This window comes from Capricornis sumatraensis, chromosome 2 (genome assembly GCF_032405125.1).
Source record: "Capricornis sumatraensis isolate serow.1 chromosome 2, serow.2, whole genome shotgun sequence".
NCBI lineage: Eukaryota > Metazoa > Chordata > Mammalia > Artiodactyla > Bovidae > Capricornis > Capricornis sumatraensis.
The window spans coordinates 72,261,211-72,279,167 of record NC_091070.1 but is presented as its reverse complement, the minus strand read 5'-3'; the positions used below and the strand labels follow the sequence as shown (position 1 = coordinate 72,279,167).

The 17,957-nt window shown below is 35.2% G+C and overlaps 1 protein-coding gene and 1 non-coding gene across 2 annotated transcripts in view; one reads left to right on the top strand and one right to left on the bottom strand.

Moving 5' to 3' along the window:
• The window catches only part of AQR (aquarius intron-binding spliceosomal factor), a 79,392-nt gene that overhangs the window by 21,704 nt on the left and 39,731 nt on the right, over nucleotides 1-17,957 (bottom strand). Inside the window, exons 17-25 of the mRNA XM_068964487.1 lie at nucleotides 17,617-17,795; nucleotides 14,491-14,658; nucleotides 13,213-13,382; nucleotides 11,900-12,141; nucleotides 9,829-9,975; nucleotides 9,016-9,085; nucleotides 6,616-6,726; nucleotides 3,696-3,805; nucleotides 872-1,007 (exon numbers count right to left, since the gene is read on the bottom strand). Coding sequence (XP_068820588.1) covers nucleotides 872-1,007; nucleotides 3,696-3,805; nucleotides 6,616-6,726; nucleotides 9,016-9,085; nucleotides 9,829-9,975; nucleotides 11,900-12,141; nucleotides 13,213-13,382; nucleotides 14,491-14,658; nucleotides 17,617-17,795 — 1,333 coding nt within the window. The remainder of the gene's footprint in view (nucleotides 1-871; nucleotides 1,008-3,695; nucleotides 3,806-6,615; nucleotides 6,727-9,015; nucleotides 9,086-9,828; nucleotides 9,976-11,899; nucleotides 12,142-13,212; nucleotides 13,383-14,490; nucleotides 14,659-17,616; nucleotides 17,796-17,957) is intronic.
• On the top strand, nucleotides 6,105-6,176 carry TRNAS-GGA (transfer RNA serine (anticodon GGA)). Its single transcript has one exon. It is a non-coding gene; the product is annotated as a tRNA-Ser (tRNA).

Here is a 17,957-nt window from a genome sequence, read left to right as displayed (position 1 = left end):
AAGAGTCTAAAACGAAGACAACTTTGCAACATCATGCATATGCCCCATGTTTCATAAGGAACCATGAAATATACTCATTTTGAATGGACTCAAGTGGTTTATCAGCTTATAATGAGCATAAACTTTTCTTCATACACATTTAAAAGTTTCAACACTGATTTATACCTAAAATATGCAAATAGCATTAGTACAAAGAAAACAAATAGAGTTGTACAAAAATCTTCATTATTTTATGTTCAGTCCATTTAAAATTACTAGTAAACAAAGTATTAAAATTTTATTTTTATTCATTTTATTTGGCTATTTCTCATTAATTTTCACACTCCCAAAATTAACCCTAACAAAAGCAAAAACATACCTCTAAACTGAAGTCACAGAATTTTTAACTTAAACTCCTACTTTGAAATTAATTCTGTAACAAAATGTATTTTTGGAAATTTAAACAGAAAATATGCTTTTATTTATTCTTTGATTAATATGCATATTAAAAGTAAGTTAAAAAACTGCATCTGTTACCACTGGGTAGCTAGACTACTTAGTTATATTTCTATAGTAATGAAAAAAAATGAAAAAATAAAAAAGAGAGTCTAGAAACTTTGTCAATAACAAAAAAGGAGAAGAAAAAAATTTAACAGTAGCAACACTGGCCTTTCATTGAATGAGTCATCAAGTAAAGTTATTTAGCAAAGAAAACTGAAGACAATAGGAGACAAAACATTTAACATCCACAAATATAGCTATGGCAACAGCATATATTTTAATCTACCCCAAAAAAAAATTTTCAAGAAAGGATCTCCAGAACCCATCCCAGTTTCTAAATAAAGAGTATATTCCAATAAAGTATGATTTAAGTATCTTTAATCTCTTATACCTGATACAGGAAGAAATAGCCCGCAGTTTCACAAGTGTATGAAGCATCTCCTGGAACCCCTAGACTCTTCTGCAATCGTTTGACTTCTTCTAAAAGTTCTATTCTTCGAGCTAGGACATAATTAACTCTTCCATACCTAAAAATTTCAATTAAGTAAAAAAGCAAAATTATATTATGGAGACCTTTCAAGGAAACTGTCAGCAAAATATTTAAGAAAATCATAACAGAAATAATAAATGGGCAAAGAAAATAAAAGGTAGAAAACATAGTTTATATTTACTAAGTAGCGTTGGTATAAAACAACTCAAGTGGTAGTTCTTTAGTTATTTTATACCAAAGCTACTTAAAATCTACCAATGGATCAAGGATGATATGCAAATGTGTTGGTGGTCTGTGAGAAAGGAAAATTAACTATATTATTAAACACCTTTAGTTCAGCTATCTTTTCTTTTATCTTCATAAAAAGACCGTCACAAAGAAGAAAACACTACAGTACATTCAAGTGCTAGTTCACCTCAAAACAAACCAGAATACAGTTTACAAACTGGCTACTCTGAATACCACTATCATAAAAGGAGGTTAGCTCTAAAACTTTTGAAATGTAATTTCAAAATTTATTTGCTTATTCTTTGGCATTGAACACAGCTTGGCATCTGGACCAAATAGGTTCATAAATATTTGCTGAATGTGTAAGAAAATTGAAATTTGGAGAGTATCTGGTCCAACGATAGGTAGTTAAGAAAAAAAAGTGGAACCAGAACTAGATCCCAAAGCCGGCGCAAATTCTTTCCACCATAACAAAGTGCCTGCTATGATTCCTCACCACCAAAAAAAAAAGGCAGCAGCAGCAGTATACAATGGAATCCTATGTAATATTTGCTCAAGTATTCTGTAAATCTAAAACTATATTAGAAAGTCTCAATTAATTTTAAAAAGGGAAAGCAATGTACAGGAATACCGCGTTTTATTAGGCTTCACTTTACTGTACTTTGCAGATACTGCGTTTTTTACAAATTGAAGGTTTGTGTCAACACTTCATTTAACAAGTCTATCACTGTCATTTTTCTCCAACAGCATTTGCTGTCTGTATCAAATTTTGGAGATTATTGAACTATTTCAAACATTTTCATTATTATTATATTTGTTATCTGCGTTTTGTGATCTCTGATATCACTGTAACCACTTTGGGGTGCCATGAATCATGCCCATGTAAGATGGTAAACTTAACTGATGAATGAGCATGTTCTGACTATGTATTATGCTCCATCAATTGGTTATTCCCCCATCTTTTTAATTATGACAAAGAGAAAAATGAAATAATTGCACAATCAAATAAACATATACATTACTAATAAAGCCTGGAGCTTGACTTACCCTTCAGAAAGCAAAAAGAATTATTCCCCAAGAAATTGGTAGCACTAGAAATCACTTTAAAAATTCTACTTCTTTTCTATTATAATATTCTCTAAAAACTATAAATTATACTGCAATACACTTATAATTACAGTACTTAGCATTTCATCAGCCTGTATACATTCAATGAAATCTGGATTAGCAGATTTTTAGAGCTGAGTCCACTTGTCTAAGTTAGGTTCAACAAGAAGAAATACCCATGGGAAGAATTCAGAAGCATTACCAGCTGTTCAAAAATTAAGAATCCAGAGCCCCAAGTAACTTAAGGTGTGTTGATCTTGCCCTCTGACTTTTTTAGAAGCTAAAAAATATTTGGTGAGCTCTTTAATATAAGAACTCTAAATAAATGCAATGTAATAATTTAATACTTTTAGTTCTTTTGATGTCTGTAATCAATTTAGTAATGATTACAAAAGTAATGTTCAATAGTCAAAGGCTGTATTAATTATGTATGCTGTTAATTATGTCTATGTCAGAAATCAAGCTTTAAAAACTAGTTTAATTATAAATGGAACAATCTGTTTTTTATACAGCAACTTTGAAGGAAAAACCAAAATACTAATAGCAGAAGAAATTTGACTTGTAAAATTTTAGTCACTTTATGTCACATTAACATAAAGTCCAGCTAAACTGGCAATAAATTCCTGAAATAATACTTACAACCCCAAAGCTTACACAATCACTAATCTCCAATTGCATTTTGTTAAGTGAATCTACCTAATTGGTGCACGGATTAAATGAAATTAAATGTCTAGATGAAATGTAAAAAGGAATTGTGTAAAGTTGTATAGTTTTGGTTTGGCAATGTTGACTTCAGTAAACAGAAAGCAAATGGAAATCCGCAATTTAAAAAAGATGAACAAGATAATTCTTTTCACTGAAATAACCATATGTTTGAGGGAAAAAATGACATAAACATGTAGAACTGGAACAGAGGGAAATTATGACTGGACTTTGGGGCAACCTAGTATACCTATGATGGAGAGGGCAATGGCACCCCACTCCAGTACTCTTGCCTGGAAAATCCCATGGACGGAGGAGCCTGGTGGGCCACAGTCCATGGGGTCGCTAAGAGCCGGACACGACTGAGCAACTTCACTTTCACTTTTCACTCTCATGCATTGGAAAGGAAATGGCAACCCACTCCATTGTTCTTGCCTGGAGAATCCCAGGGACAGGGGAGCCTGGTGGGCGGCCGTCTATGGGGTCACACAGAGTCGGACCTGACTGAAGCGATTTAGCAGCAGCAGCAGCAGCAGTATACCTATGTAGGTTAGGCTAAAACCCTTCAGAATTCAGTTGGATTATTCACTGCTCTCTTTCCTGTTGTTTTTTTTCTTTATTAAACAAAAAGAGGAGAAGGTTAAAAACTTTTTGGATACTGTTTCAAACCTCATCCTAATTTGCTCACCTGCTGAAATCTTTCTCTGTCTCCAGCTCTTCTTCTCCATGACCAAGACGCAGGAGGTGGCGCTCGTCAATGTCTAAAGCCATGATTTTCTCAAACAACTGGTTCAGGGCCTGAAGAATAAAAAAAAGAATGAGTGAGTTTTAAAGAATCAGTAGGCTCCTTTAAAAGTAACAAAAACTAACAATCACAAGGGTAGAAATGAATGAGTATTGCCCAGTCAGATCAGAAGGAAACATATTAGGCCATTTATAATTTAAATGAAATAGTGTTTTTATTGATTTGTGATAATGCAATATATGTATGTGTAGTCAAATAATAACTGGAAATCATAAAAAGTCATCTATCTATTACATCTCTGATAATTTATGAAAAGAGAAGGCTTTGGCTCAGTTTCTATTTCCCTCAAGTAGTAATACTTACTAAAATAATTAACAATCACATCAAATTTCACTTTACTCAACAAAATCTCTATGAGTTGCAGAAAACTGGAAGGATTTTATGGCTGGAGAAGGCCTCCCAGGAGGTGTGCTGGTAGAAGGTATCAAGAGAACCTCGGAGAGGAACCCAAAGTGCAGCACTCAAATCTCAGGCTGAATCTAAATCAGCTCTTGACACAATAAGGAGCAGAGCACTAATTGCAAACTGTTCCGTTCATCTTTGGGGCTCCCTGAAATCCTAGTACTTATCATCTGAACATCTGTAGTCACAAGGTTTTGTAGAAAGGCAAACATTTCATTGCATTTTAAGATATACTAATAAAATTGACATTTAAAAATCAGCCCCCACTCAAATATTTCTCTGAATTTACCACTAGTCTAGCCCTGACCATGAAGTCAATATCCAGTACTGTAAACATCCAAGCTATAAAGTATCCAGCTATCTTTTACTACCAAAATTCTAGCAATTAGAGCTCAGAAACTGATGAGATAAACAAAATTTTCTGAAAAAATAATTCATACTATCCAAACTCTTAATATTCTCCATCTAAAACTTGAGATACAATAGATCATGGCATTACTCACTATTTAAACCTTCCCTATCTAAACTTATGAACCACACAGATTTAGAGGGCAAAAAATACTCGCACATGGCAATCTCAGAAAAAACTGTAAGATTTCATCATGAATTAAAGTGATGTTGGAGAATGGCTTGAATCACATATTTAAACCAAGATCTGGTATACAAACTCTGAAAAATAAACAATTTGCATTAAAGAGGATGATTAGATTATCAGAGGATCAAAGACGTCTTTGGCTATTTTTGCAAAATAACATCATCTCTAAAACAGTGCTACACAAGTCAGTCGTAAGTAGAGGAATCTACAGAAAGTCATTATTGAGTTATGACAAAATTTGTTTGAAAAAAAGACCAGTATGTTAAAACAACACATGAATAATATCTTACTCGTTCTAAGAAGTTGAAAATAGGTAGAATTATTACAGACTAAATTTCATTAAACAGAAGACAGAAGTCTTTACATAGTTGGCTTCTTTTATCAAGATAAAGCCTCGATTACCCTCTCCCCTGCACCATTTTAGTATACCATGCCAGTTACTTACAAACATTAAGATAAGAAAACAGAGTGAATGAATTGGATAGACAGTTAATAGCTTTAAAATTCTGGGATTAAAAGTTGATGAATAACAGAATAAATAACACTGAGCATTCTAAAAACCCAGTGCTTCTTCACAGACCAGTTTTTTTTAAAAAAAACTAGTGAACCGAAAGTACTATTTTTAATATGTATTCAGAGAAAACAAGTACCTTTGGCACAGACTACTGTGCAAGTTTCACAACATGTTTTAGAAGATTCTGAGAGTTGCCTGTCACATTTTACATGAGAATTAATAAATATTACTTGTTCTTCCTTATTTCTATGACAGCTTTAGAATAAATACCCTGGCACACATATAGATGTAAAGATCATTTTTCAACCATTATTTACAAGAAAGGAGTTTGTTTTTCTTGTTTTAGTTATATATAAAGTGTCAGTTGCTCAGTCGTGTCCAACTCTATGACTCCATGGACAGTAGCTTGCCAGGCTTGTCTGTCCATGGGATTCTCTAGGCAAGAATATCGGAGTGGGTTGCCATTCCTTTCTCCAGGGGATCTTCCTGAACCTGGGTCTCCCACATTGCAGGCAAGTTCTTTACCAGCTCAGATTCTTTACCATCTGAGCCATAAGGAAGCCTCAGCTATTTATTCATGTTTTATGTATTGGACCAGCAACCTAAAACAGTCTATCCATGTAATATACATATTCATATGTATACTTCATAAGAACTTAAAATTCAATCAGTGTCAATATGATATAGGTTCAGTCTTTTAGGAATATCCATTCCGGTAGCAGAAAAATACTGCTAGTAAGGGGTAATGCTTTTAAAGAAAAAGGTCTAGCTAAGAATAGTCTCCCTGGTGGCTCAGAGGTTAAAGCGTCTGCCTGGAATGCAGGAGACCAAGGTTCGATCCCTGGGTCGGGAAGATCCCTGGAGAAGGAAATAGCAACCCACTCCAGTACTCTTGCCTGGAGAATCCCATGGAGGGAGGAGCCTGGTAGGCTACAGTCCATGAGGTCGCAAAGAGTCGGACATGACTGAGCGACTTCACTCACTCAAGAATGGAAGACGGGGGAAAAAGTCAATTACCACGTATCCAAATATTCCTCTCAGCTTTTCCACATGTGGACTGCCTCTATTAGAATGGTCTGGTCATGACCAGTGATAATCCAAGATTAGCTCAACAACAAACACTATGCTCATCAGCCTTTGCTGGTATGCTGTGTACCCATAATCAGGTTATCGGATATGCAGAAATCTACACTGTGCTTCCATGCATCTCCTGTTCCATACATGCACATCCACTTCACACAAGCATGTACACACATGAGCGCACATGTACAAACACGTTCCCTTTTTCTTACCTGATTGGAATGAGTAACAATCAGAGTCCTCTGCTCTGGGAAATTGTGGTAGATGTTGGATATAATTTGAACAGCCACATCTGTTTTTCCTGTACCTGGTGGGCCCACAACCTAAAAAGCAGATGAACGTATAGCAAACAATTACCACAATGTTATAAACAGAAAATTTTAAACCTGAAAGATGAAACAAGTTAAAAGATTTGCTGGGTAAGTTCAATGCAACACGGAAAAGGTAAGAGTTAGCGTACTTAAAGATGAATCAATAGAAATCAGCCATCCTGAATAAAAAGCAGAAAAAAAGATTCGTGCCTTCATGAATTTATGGGGCAATATTAAAAGGTCTGATATCCTTGAAGTTCTAGAGAGGGGGAAAAGTATACAGTGTAGAGAAGTATTTAAAGAAATAATGGCTGGAATTTCTCAAATCTGGCAAAAGACATAAATCAACAGATTCAAGAAGCTCACTGAAGCATAAACAGAATAATACCAAAGAAATCTAAGACCAGACATATAATAATTAAATGGTTGGAATCTAAAGACAAAAAAAAAAAATCTTAATAGTAACTAGAGAAAAATGATATATTACATATAACAAGAAGACATTTCAGATGACTGTGCACTTCTCATCAGAACCACGAAAACCAAAAGGAAGTGGAGTCACATTTTTAAAGGGCTGAAAAGAAAACTATCAATGAAAATTCTATGTCCAGGGAAAAATATTTTAAAGAATGAAAATGAATTAGAGATACTCTCAGATGAAGGAATACAAAGGTAATTCATTGTTAGCTGATCTGTTCTTCAAATTGGTAAAAGACATTCTCAGACAAGGGAAACACCACCAGGGAATTCCATGGTGGTCCAGAGTTTAGGACTCTGCGCTTCTACTACTGGGGGCCTGGGTTTAATCCCTGGTCAGGGAAGTAAGATCCCACATGCTGCACAGCAAAAAAAAAAAAAAAAAAAAAGGAAATGATACCAGAGGATACTTGAGATATCAGGAATAAAGGATAAATGGTATATGTAATAGACTATTCTTCTCCTCTGGAGTTCTTTAAAATATGTTTGATGTCTGTAATAAAAAACTTTAATATTGTGTTAGTATTTTCAATGGATTTGCAGGTACAATATATGACAACTACAACATAAAATGGGAAGGTAAAGGGACTTATATGGAAGCAAGGATCCTCCATTCAATTCAAGAGAAAAAATATTAATTATAAGTAGGCTGTGAAAAGGTAAGTATGTATATTATAATTCTCTAGAGTAGCCATTAAGAAAAATTATACAAGAGATATAAACAAAATAGATAAGTAGAAATGAAACACTAAAAACTATCAAAATAACTCAGAAAAGGGCATGAAAAGGGAAATAGGAGCACACAGAAAGGGCACAATCATAAAAAAGAAATATAAAACGGGAGGCTTAAATCCAAACACATCAATAAGAACATTAAATGTAAATGGACTGAACACAGCAATTAAAAGCAGAGACTTCAGAATAGAGGGAAAACGCCATATCCAAACATATGCTGTCTACAAGAAACTCACTTCAAATATAACAGGTAGGTTAGAAGTGAAAGGACAGTGAAAGACGTGTCATGTAAACACTAATCAAAAGAAAGTTGCACTGGCTATATTAATGTCAAAGTAGTCTTTAGAGCAAAGAAAGTCACCAGTGATGAAGACACACATTATACGTGACAGAAGCATCCATTCACCAATAAGACACAACAACCCTGAAAGGGTACGTACATCTCCATAAAACTTTAAAACGCATGAAGCAAAAACTGATAGAACTGAAAGGAGAAGCTAATTCACAATTGCAGTTGGAGACTTCAACACTCCTCTCTCAAGGACAGAGAAGTACTGAGCAATAGCAACAACCAAATGGCATACATAGGACACTCCACTCAAGACAAGAGAGCACATATTCCAGTGCAGATGGAATATCACCAACAGATCATATTCTGGGCCATAAAACAAACCTTAATAAATTAAAAAAATGAAAATTACAGAAAGTATTCAATATGCTCTCTGACCATAATGGAAAGCAGTAACTGGAAGACAACTAGAAAACCTCCAAATACCAGGAAATTAAACACACTTCTAAATCAGTGTCAACAGAACTTTTCTGCAAAGAGCCAGCAAATAAATACTTTATGCATTGTGGCAGCATAAAAAGGCTATAGGCAGTACATAAACAAACGGCCATAGCTCAGTTCTAATGAAACATTTTTTATGAACATTGAAATGAGTAGTGTCCAATGACATAAGATGCCACAATTACTTATAAACAATTCAACTGGGTTTCTGTGCTTAAAAATGGAATATACTCTGAAAATCTGATGCTTACTTCTAGTCTGAATCCATTTAAGAACTAGTAGAATAGTAATTCTCTTACCATAGTTAGCCCAGGCTGCATTCCAGCACGGATGGCCTCTATCTGTGTATGAGTGAACTGAATTGTATTACTGCAAATAGGAGTTGATAAGAAATTGGTTAAACATAAAGATGGATGATGTTAATAAGAATTTAGACAAGGAGAGGTCTGGACATTTGCTCTGTATTTGTCCCTGGTCTCCCAATCTCTTCTTCCTCCCATCCGAGGCCTTTCTGTGGCTGTGCGTGTGCAGCAAAAAGTACATAAAGACATACTCTTTCAACAAATTTTAAATGCACAGTACAGTATTGTTAACTATAAGCACAACATTGCACACCAGATCACATGACTGACCCAGTCTATTGTGAATGACTTTCTTTACCTCTGCCCCTCCACAGACCAACTAAAACTGAGTGCATCTTGTGGAAAGAAAAGACGACAGTTATTTTTCAATATGATTAGCCCAGATCTTAACTGGAGTGTCAAAGTACTGGTTCCCCATCTAATACCAGACACAATGCCACTTTATTACTCATGACACACATGCACAAGGGTAGCTGCTAAATGTACCGCACAGTCATGAAGTGAGAATCTTGGGGTCACATTCAGGCAGACTGCTAGTATTTCGTTTTCATAGTACCTGAAATGTTTCTTTTTGAAATATTACAGAATGGTCAAAAATGTCTGAACTATTGAGTCAACTAACAGAAGAAAAGTAAAGAGGGTCCAGAAACAGAATTTTCAAAGAATCAGAAAAACTTTTAAATATTACTAACCCATGTGAAACAGTAAACTATTATCTATTACTATAATTAGCAGAGGCAGTGAAATTACCGTTTGGGTTGGTTGTAAGGATAAGGACCTCTATTAGGAATAACATGAGGTTCAACAATTAAAGTTTTTGCCTCCTCAGTGTCTTCGTCTTCCCCGTCTACATCTTTCCGCTTCTTCCCCTTTCCACTTCTTACTGGAAAAGTTATCCTACAAGACCAAAACCTTTGTTTATTTTCACGATTAACAACAATTTGCCAAGTACCTGTCTCATGCATGGTATTGTACAGAGGACAATCATGAGCAAGAATCAGTTATGGTTTAAAGGAACTTACTCTCTGCATATAAATTTCAAAAAAGTAGATTTAAAAGCACTGAAATGTGGTTAAGGGTGTTCAGATTAAGAAAACAGCCATCTGATTAAGGGAGAATCAAAGAAGAAACATTTATCTAATTTTTTTTCCTATGGGAAATAACTTTTTTTTAACTGGGATAATATTCATATAAAGTCACCATTTTAAAAGGTTCAATTCAATCGGTTTTAGTACATTCACAAGGTTGTACAGTCATCACTACTCTCTAAAGCCAGAATATTTTCATCACTCCAAAGGAAACTCCATGTCAATTAAGCAGTCACTCCGTATTCCAACTCAAACCTAGCCTCTGGCAATCAGTCTACTTTCTGTCTTTATATCAGACTATTCCGGTCATTTTGTGTAAACGGAATCATACAGTATTTGTTCTCTTCTGTCTAGCTCCTTTCACTTAGCATAATGTTTACAAAAGAAACTATATACTTACAGCATATTCACTGTCAAGTGTTTTACACACTGTCCTTCATTTAATCAGAAAAGGCTTTATGGGAAAGATAGTATCTAAAATGAATTTCAAAAGACATTCCAGGAAGAAACAAACAGCCAGTTCTACAGAAGTTTAGGATACAGTAGAGAAAAAAAGGCTAGAGAGAAAGACTGGCACCAGGTTATGACACCTCTGGAATACCGAGCCTTTAAGGCAGAAGTTCTTAGCCTGGGGCCAGGGATACCCCAGGAAGCAACTCGCCATAGGTACCCGGTGGAAAGTCAATGAAACCTCTTATAAGATTAAACTAAAAAGTTAATTCTCTATTTGTACTTTTTCCAGTCTTTGTTCACATTCTGAAAAAAACATTAAAAAGAAGCTAAGAACCAAAGAAGCTAAGACGTCAGTTTTCAGTCAGACAATGGAATGACTCTAGCAGTAGACATCATATAATGGATTTAAGAAAGAAGACAAGGGGGAGAAAGACACTACCATTACAAAGACTGAAAGCACTGAGGGTTTAGAGAGGGAGCCATCAGGACTGACATTTGGAAAAAAAATAAAAAATGTATCCTTAAGGCAGAATCTGTAAGACAGAGCAGGAGTTATGGGAATAGAAAGGTTAAAAAATAAAGCTGAGATTTCAAGTTGATTTTGCCATTAACAAGATTAGAGAAGTATGGAGGAAGCCTAGGTTTGAGAATTAAAAAGGGTACATGTTTTTAATATGTATAACTATTATATTTATATTTAACGGCTAATTAAAAGCTATATGTTCTAATTTGCAACTAAGAAAGTAATTAAATCCTTTGCTAACATCCCAGGTATACCTAGTGCTTTGCCACTAATTCATACGATGGAATTCACAAAGCATTCAGTACTTCAGGTACTCTGTTCTTTTACTTAAACTAATCCAAAGCTCCTTTAATTTTGAGTATAACAATATCATTAATATTTAAAATTGTAAAAGCAAATAGGGTCAAAAGAATTTTTTCCTAAAAAGCAAGAGTTCAAAATCACATGGCTCTTTATATTAATTAGGACTTATTTCTTCAGTCAAAGGCTACAAATATATCAATATAATACTCTTCAAACTGATCCCTTGTAAGACAAAGGCTACTTTCACTGTGGTCTTAAAATAGCTACTATACAAAGAATTAGAAATAGAGTCTAATAAAATAAATTTATCCCAGTGATTATATGGGGAAGGTGAAAACTACCCAGATAAAATCTAGAGATGGTACTTAAAACTTACTTTAGCTACAGTCCTGATGGCCTCACTCAGAATGACTACAGAAAGCTTGGAAAGGAGTATATCCAGTTTTGACTTTACCTGAAAGGGGGTATCTGTAGAGCTGGGTCATCCACAGTTACTTTAACATTATGACCAGGAAAGCTGGTTTTTAAATGTTCAATGGAGAGAAATGTATCATTGAAATCAAGGGTGGCAATCTGATTGGGCATTTTGGAATAATGTGCACTACTTGGATCCCCGTAACCTAAAATGATGTCATGCAGCCAGTCAGGTACCACACAATCAGTATTCATCAGGTTCCGGATAGTCTCCAGCACGGCCTGTCAGTAAGATGACAAAAACCGATTTGTCAAGACAACATCTCAAACATTTGCACTTCAGTGGAATGTAGAGCTGGCTGTACTAATCCAGAATTCCCAAGTGTTTCAAGGCAAGAAGCTATTTTCTGCTGACAGGTGCTTGGCTAGAGTGAATCAACAGCTATATTTCCAGCTGATACCATACACTGAGTTAAACAAAAGACCAAACTTAGCAAGAACAGTTGATCCATTAGGAGATCATTTAGACAGAATGTCATAGATGAGTTCACCACTTGACTTCTGTTGGGTAGGATGAAAATCTGACCAGGTCTACACAATACCAAGAAAATATTATAGAACAAATCCTTGAAAAAAATGTTTCCTCTTAGAAATTACTGGCGTTTCCTCCACCTTATAGCCTATAGTTCCTCATTACTGAGACCACATATAACCAGAAGCACATTAATGTATGCCTTGACTGTGAAACACACCACAATTTAGAAATGCTAAAATTAGCACTGCTAGAGATAAGAAATAAAAATAAATGAACAATGATAAAAATGCAATGTCTAAATTTCAGAATGAAAGAATTAGGACTACAATAAGAGGTTCCTATAATAGTTAATATATACATTGTCAAAAGTAATTACTAGAAGCCAAGGCAGATTCTTAGACTTTCCAATAATTATTTCAACAAAGTGATCTATGCAACATACGAAAATCAGAAGGTTAGGCAATTAATTTCAAAGAATAACAAAACCAGACATTTTTATATTATAATGCTATACATCCAATAAGATAATGAAATAACAAGATAGTGTATGTTAATCTCACTTCTATTATCTTATTTTCTTGTACTAATCTCTAAACCTAAAATTCTCTTAGTCTCATCAAAAGACAAAATAAGATTTAGCAAATAAATTTATTTTATATTTAATCTGTAAGTTAAGAATTTAAGAGATTTGTTTAAAATCAAAACAAAAGCAGTGATCACTATTTTAAATCTTTTTAAACCTAGTATCTATGTAGTTATGTCTTAAAAGTTATTTAAATGAAGACACAGTACTTTTAATTATATAGCCCACAAATTACCTTAAAGTTATTTTCCTTTGGTTTTCTTCTCATTATTACATTGAAAGTTTCATACACATCTTCTGCTCCATTTTGTATAGTATTGGTCATATCCTGTTGATACTGATTTGGATCCAAAAACACTCTAAAAGTCCTTGATTCTCCTCTAAGACTGGGTCTGGGTTCAGGTCCTAGACATTTTTTTTTAAAGTTTATTAAATGAAATATATATGTTTCAAATATCAAAGTAAGTTAGCATATTCCTTTTCTAGAAATGATTAGTAAACTATTCAGACTTAACTGCAAGCCAATTCCTCCAACTAGAATGACTTCCACTCATCCATTTCAAATTCCAAGCTGAAAAGATTTTCTCCTTTCTCTAAATTGTTACTATTTCTTCCCAGAACAACTGTGTGATGTTTATGGTACAATGCCACGAACTGCAATTATTTATGTGTATGCCCTCAACTAGAACAGGCGCCTTACAAGTCAAAGAACTTGATTTATGTCAGTTACTCATAGCTCCTTCTGTGTGTGTGTGTGCGTATGTTAGTTGCTCAGTTGTGTCCAACTCTTCTTGCAACCCCATGGACTGTAGCCCGCGAGGCTCCTCTTGCAGGCAAGAATACGGGAGTGGGTTGCCATTGCCTTCTCCAGGGGACCTTCCTGACCCAGTGATTGGACCTGGGTTTCCTCCACTGCAGGCGGATTCTTTACCGACTGAGCCACCAAGGGAGCCCCAAGGAGATGCTTCTAAATAGGGTTATGCTGACATCCTGGGCAAGATAATTCCTTCTAGAAGACACTTCTGCTGAGGCACTTAACATCCCCGGCCCCATCCATCAAACATTAATAGCTGACCATCCCTTCCCTGCCCCAGTCATATGACATCATAGATACCATCATGCATTTTAAATCACAGGAGAGTATGGTTTCCATTTATGAGCCACTGCTATCATGGATCAGATCAGTGAAACTTAAAAAGGAAAAATTAGGAAAATATACCAGGGAACAACTATAGGAGGGATTTAGAGGTTCTTAAAAGCAATAAAGTATCATAAAAGGAAGCGTTTTAAATATAGGCAATTTCAAGAGTCTGTCCAAAATCTAATACAGTAGTCTAGAAATCATATTATTTATCTCTAAAACCGGGTGGTAGGCACCCTACACACTTCTATATATGTAATCCTTTGTGCTGATTCAGTATATAAAACAACTAAAAAATTACCTAGGCTGCAAAAAGGCAAAGAAATTTATCATTATGTACACACAGTCTTTCAAAAATAAAGATCATCATACCGTCTTCAATGACACGCCCTTTATCATCTAGCATGCCCTGGATTTCACAGCCTCTGACATAAACTAGGCCAACCTGCTCAATGAAAGGTCTTCTTCGGTCAAACTTGGTACCATAAGGTTTTGTGGGACGCACAGTAATTAAAAAGCATACATCATGCTTCCGAAGCCCTAGTAAAACATAAAACACATTTTCACTTATTAGAATGCTGCTGCTTTCTGTCTTCCATTGGTAAATTCTCTTCCTTTTATCTTTGGAAAAGATATAAAAAACATTTAAAATATCAGAGATAATCAATGATTATATTTACTTTGTAATACAATTATAGATTTCCTATACCTTTACTACTCAATGTTTGAAGGAATAATTAAATAAAAATTTCTCTTTATGTTAAAATGAGAAAATTTAAGCCCTATATACATTACTGAATAAGTCCTCTAGATCAGGTTACAACTCCAAAATTAGATGCTTGTCATCTTTCTTATTTCTAATATTCTTAATAAGTAACCAAAAATATGGCTGGCATCTATATCATATTTAGCAGGTTTCTAACATCAGTTTAAACTATCCATCAGTGTCATTTCAACAATAGTCTAACCGCATTTCACCAGAACAGGTCAACTCTAGAATAATTCATCAAGGCACAAAAACATTGTTTACAGACAGCATCTTGAGGAGACAGCCAAATATATGTTGCTTCAGTTGGCAAATACTGAAATTTTCATAAGCAAATGTCAAGAAACAGGAGACTTTTGCCAAAGTCCGTAGTTTCCCATTCATTAGCTCAAATAATGGATTAAATAAGATTCCCAGCTCTATTAAAAGCAGACATACTGGAAGATGAGGGATTTTTATTTAGACCACACAGCATGTAATGTTACATATCATTTTTTTCTCATTCATTTTTTGTTAGTTATTGTATAGTATGAATGCAAATTTGAACATTTTGCTTGCTCATAACCTTGGTAACAAGATAAACAACTCCATCAAGTCAGCAAATGTGAGTGTGGCTAATAGTATTAGCACCATCCTGGTGGTTTCAATATGGAATATGGTTCAAGTGTGCTAGAAATAATAACTGACTCATAATAATGAATTGATTGCTTATTTCCCAACAGATTCTAGGCAATGAAGCACGAGAACAATGAAAATGAAGGGGAAATGATCTACTATGTGAGTGATACTGCCTAGATAACTTCTGATGCACACAACTCATTGAAACCTCCAAGTCTTAGAGTCAAAGAATTGGGCCTGAGAAGTAATTTTGTCCCTACCAATGTCACGTTTTGGCCTCACAGAGGGATACTGTGGGATGTCTCAGTCCACATTAAAAATACTTGTATTACAATAATCTCAACTCTTTCAACCATCTGCATTTACTCCATCCTGGCTCTGTCTTCTAGATATTTCAGTCTCATCAATTCTGTTTCTGTAATTTTAAGTGGGGTAATGGAGAAGATAATGATGTGAGCTTCATACTTTCTTGAAGAGACAACAATCTTTCATAGTATTTAGCTTCATTTCCGCAAAACTTTTGTTGTTTACAGGACAATGCTCATTACTGTTTACAGAACTTCTGTCTCATTGTTTATTTGGTTGCTCTATTTGGAACCAATAAAGGGCCTGCATTTTGGCTCTGGCTCCCTATAAAATACTCTTCTACCCACCATGCCCCTGACTGGGGTCCCAACTCCCAGGCCACAGACAGGTACCACCTAAGCTCCGCCTCCTGCCAGATCAGCATTAGACTCTCACAGGAGTATGAATCTCACTACAGTGCATGCTCTTTATGAGAATCTAATGCCTGATGATCTGATTCTGCATTACGGTGAGTCGTATAATTATTTCACTATATATCAGAGTGTAATAATAACAGAAATAAAGTACACAATAAATGTTACGCATTTGAATCGTCCCCAAACCATCTCCCTACTCCCATTCATGGAAAACTGTCTTCCACGAAACCTGTCTCTGGTGCCAAAAAGACTAGTGACCGCTGCCCCAAATAAATCTCTCATCCCACAATACCCTATTGTTTCCTATCTTGCCCATCAAAATTTACCCATTCTATTTCTTATCTGCCAGAGGTCCATTAAAATAAAAAAATAAGATGACTTGATGGGCTTCTGATTAGCAGTCTCCAAAGTAATGGAAGCAAGGAGTTCCCAAGGGGTTTGGAGTAAAGAACTTCTTTTCTCCTTTAATATCATAATGAGAGCTTATCTATATATCTCTACAAAGGGTCTTTGCTTCCCCCCAAGTTTTATTTCCAGGCATCACTAGTACTTCTAGGAGTGGCCAATACGTTACTTCAGTTCATTACCCACTATGTAAAACAGTATTTATCTTAATACCTCCTCAAGCTCTAAGGAGCAATAAATGTAAGACCTTACTCAGCAACTGAACGCCTCTCTCACAATTCAGCAATAACAAAAGTAGACATTATTTTAGACGTGTAATGTGCCAGATTTGAATAGTTTTGAGGGATACAGGAGTCATAAAAACAATCTGTCACAAACTCTACTCACTACAGTGGCCATTTGTTAAACATCTGGCCAGCTTTGTTGCTGGATTCCTTCAAAATTATTTGACAAATGTATCATACAGTCCCTGAGGTTATAAACAGCTATATCGAGAGCAGTAATTTCTGAAAACTGATCCATTAAGGGACTATCCCTTTCCTTCCGGCACGCCACAAAGGTAGGAGATAAAGCCCACCAGCTCCCGTTTCTCATAACAGGGTAGTAAGAGCTGTCATAGACAGCTGGGAATAGAAAAGTGCCAATTTAAATCCATTTATGAGTCATTTCTGACACACTTTAACATTTTAAAAAAATGCTCTCCTCTCAGCTCTGCCAACTGCAATTTTTAAAACACTCTGATATACATGCTATCTAATGCTTTTTAGTTAAGTATTAAGGTACTTAATTATTATTCTGTATGATCCTTGGTGTTTTTACTAGTAATAATTATAAATCAATTGTCATTTTTTAAGCCAAACTTTTTAAAGATAAAACTTAGTACACTTAAAAGGGCAATATTTAGTATATGTGTTTCTGTTAATGCTGTAAGCAAAAGTCTATACAGTAAAAGACAAAAAGTGATGACTTCCTGAAATACAGAATTACCTTCCCACTCATCTTTGATGTGATCTCTGACATTCAGATTGATGGTAACATCCGCACGAACTCGGGTTGGCCAGTTTTCACCTATGTTGGGTTTGGCAACCTCAACCACAGTGAATGCCACAATGGGCTGGGCCATTCGTGCCCAACCACCAAACACTACACCGCCATACTCTGATTGCCTAAAAAGCAGAAGCAGATGATTACTCAAACAAAAAATAACTTTGCCCAACTTTTAGACAAGTTAAACTAGTAACTAAAAATACATGTTTAGCTAGTATTTAAGCCCTAACAATAATATGGAAATCTTATTCCTAAACTTAAGAAAAACATATAATTTATAT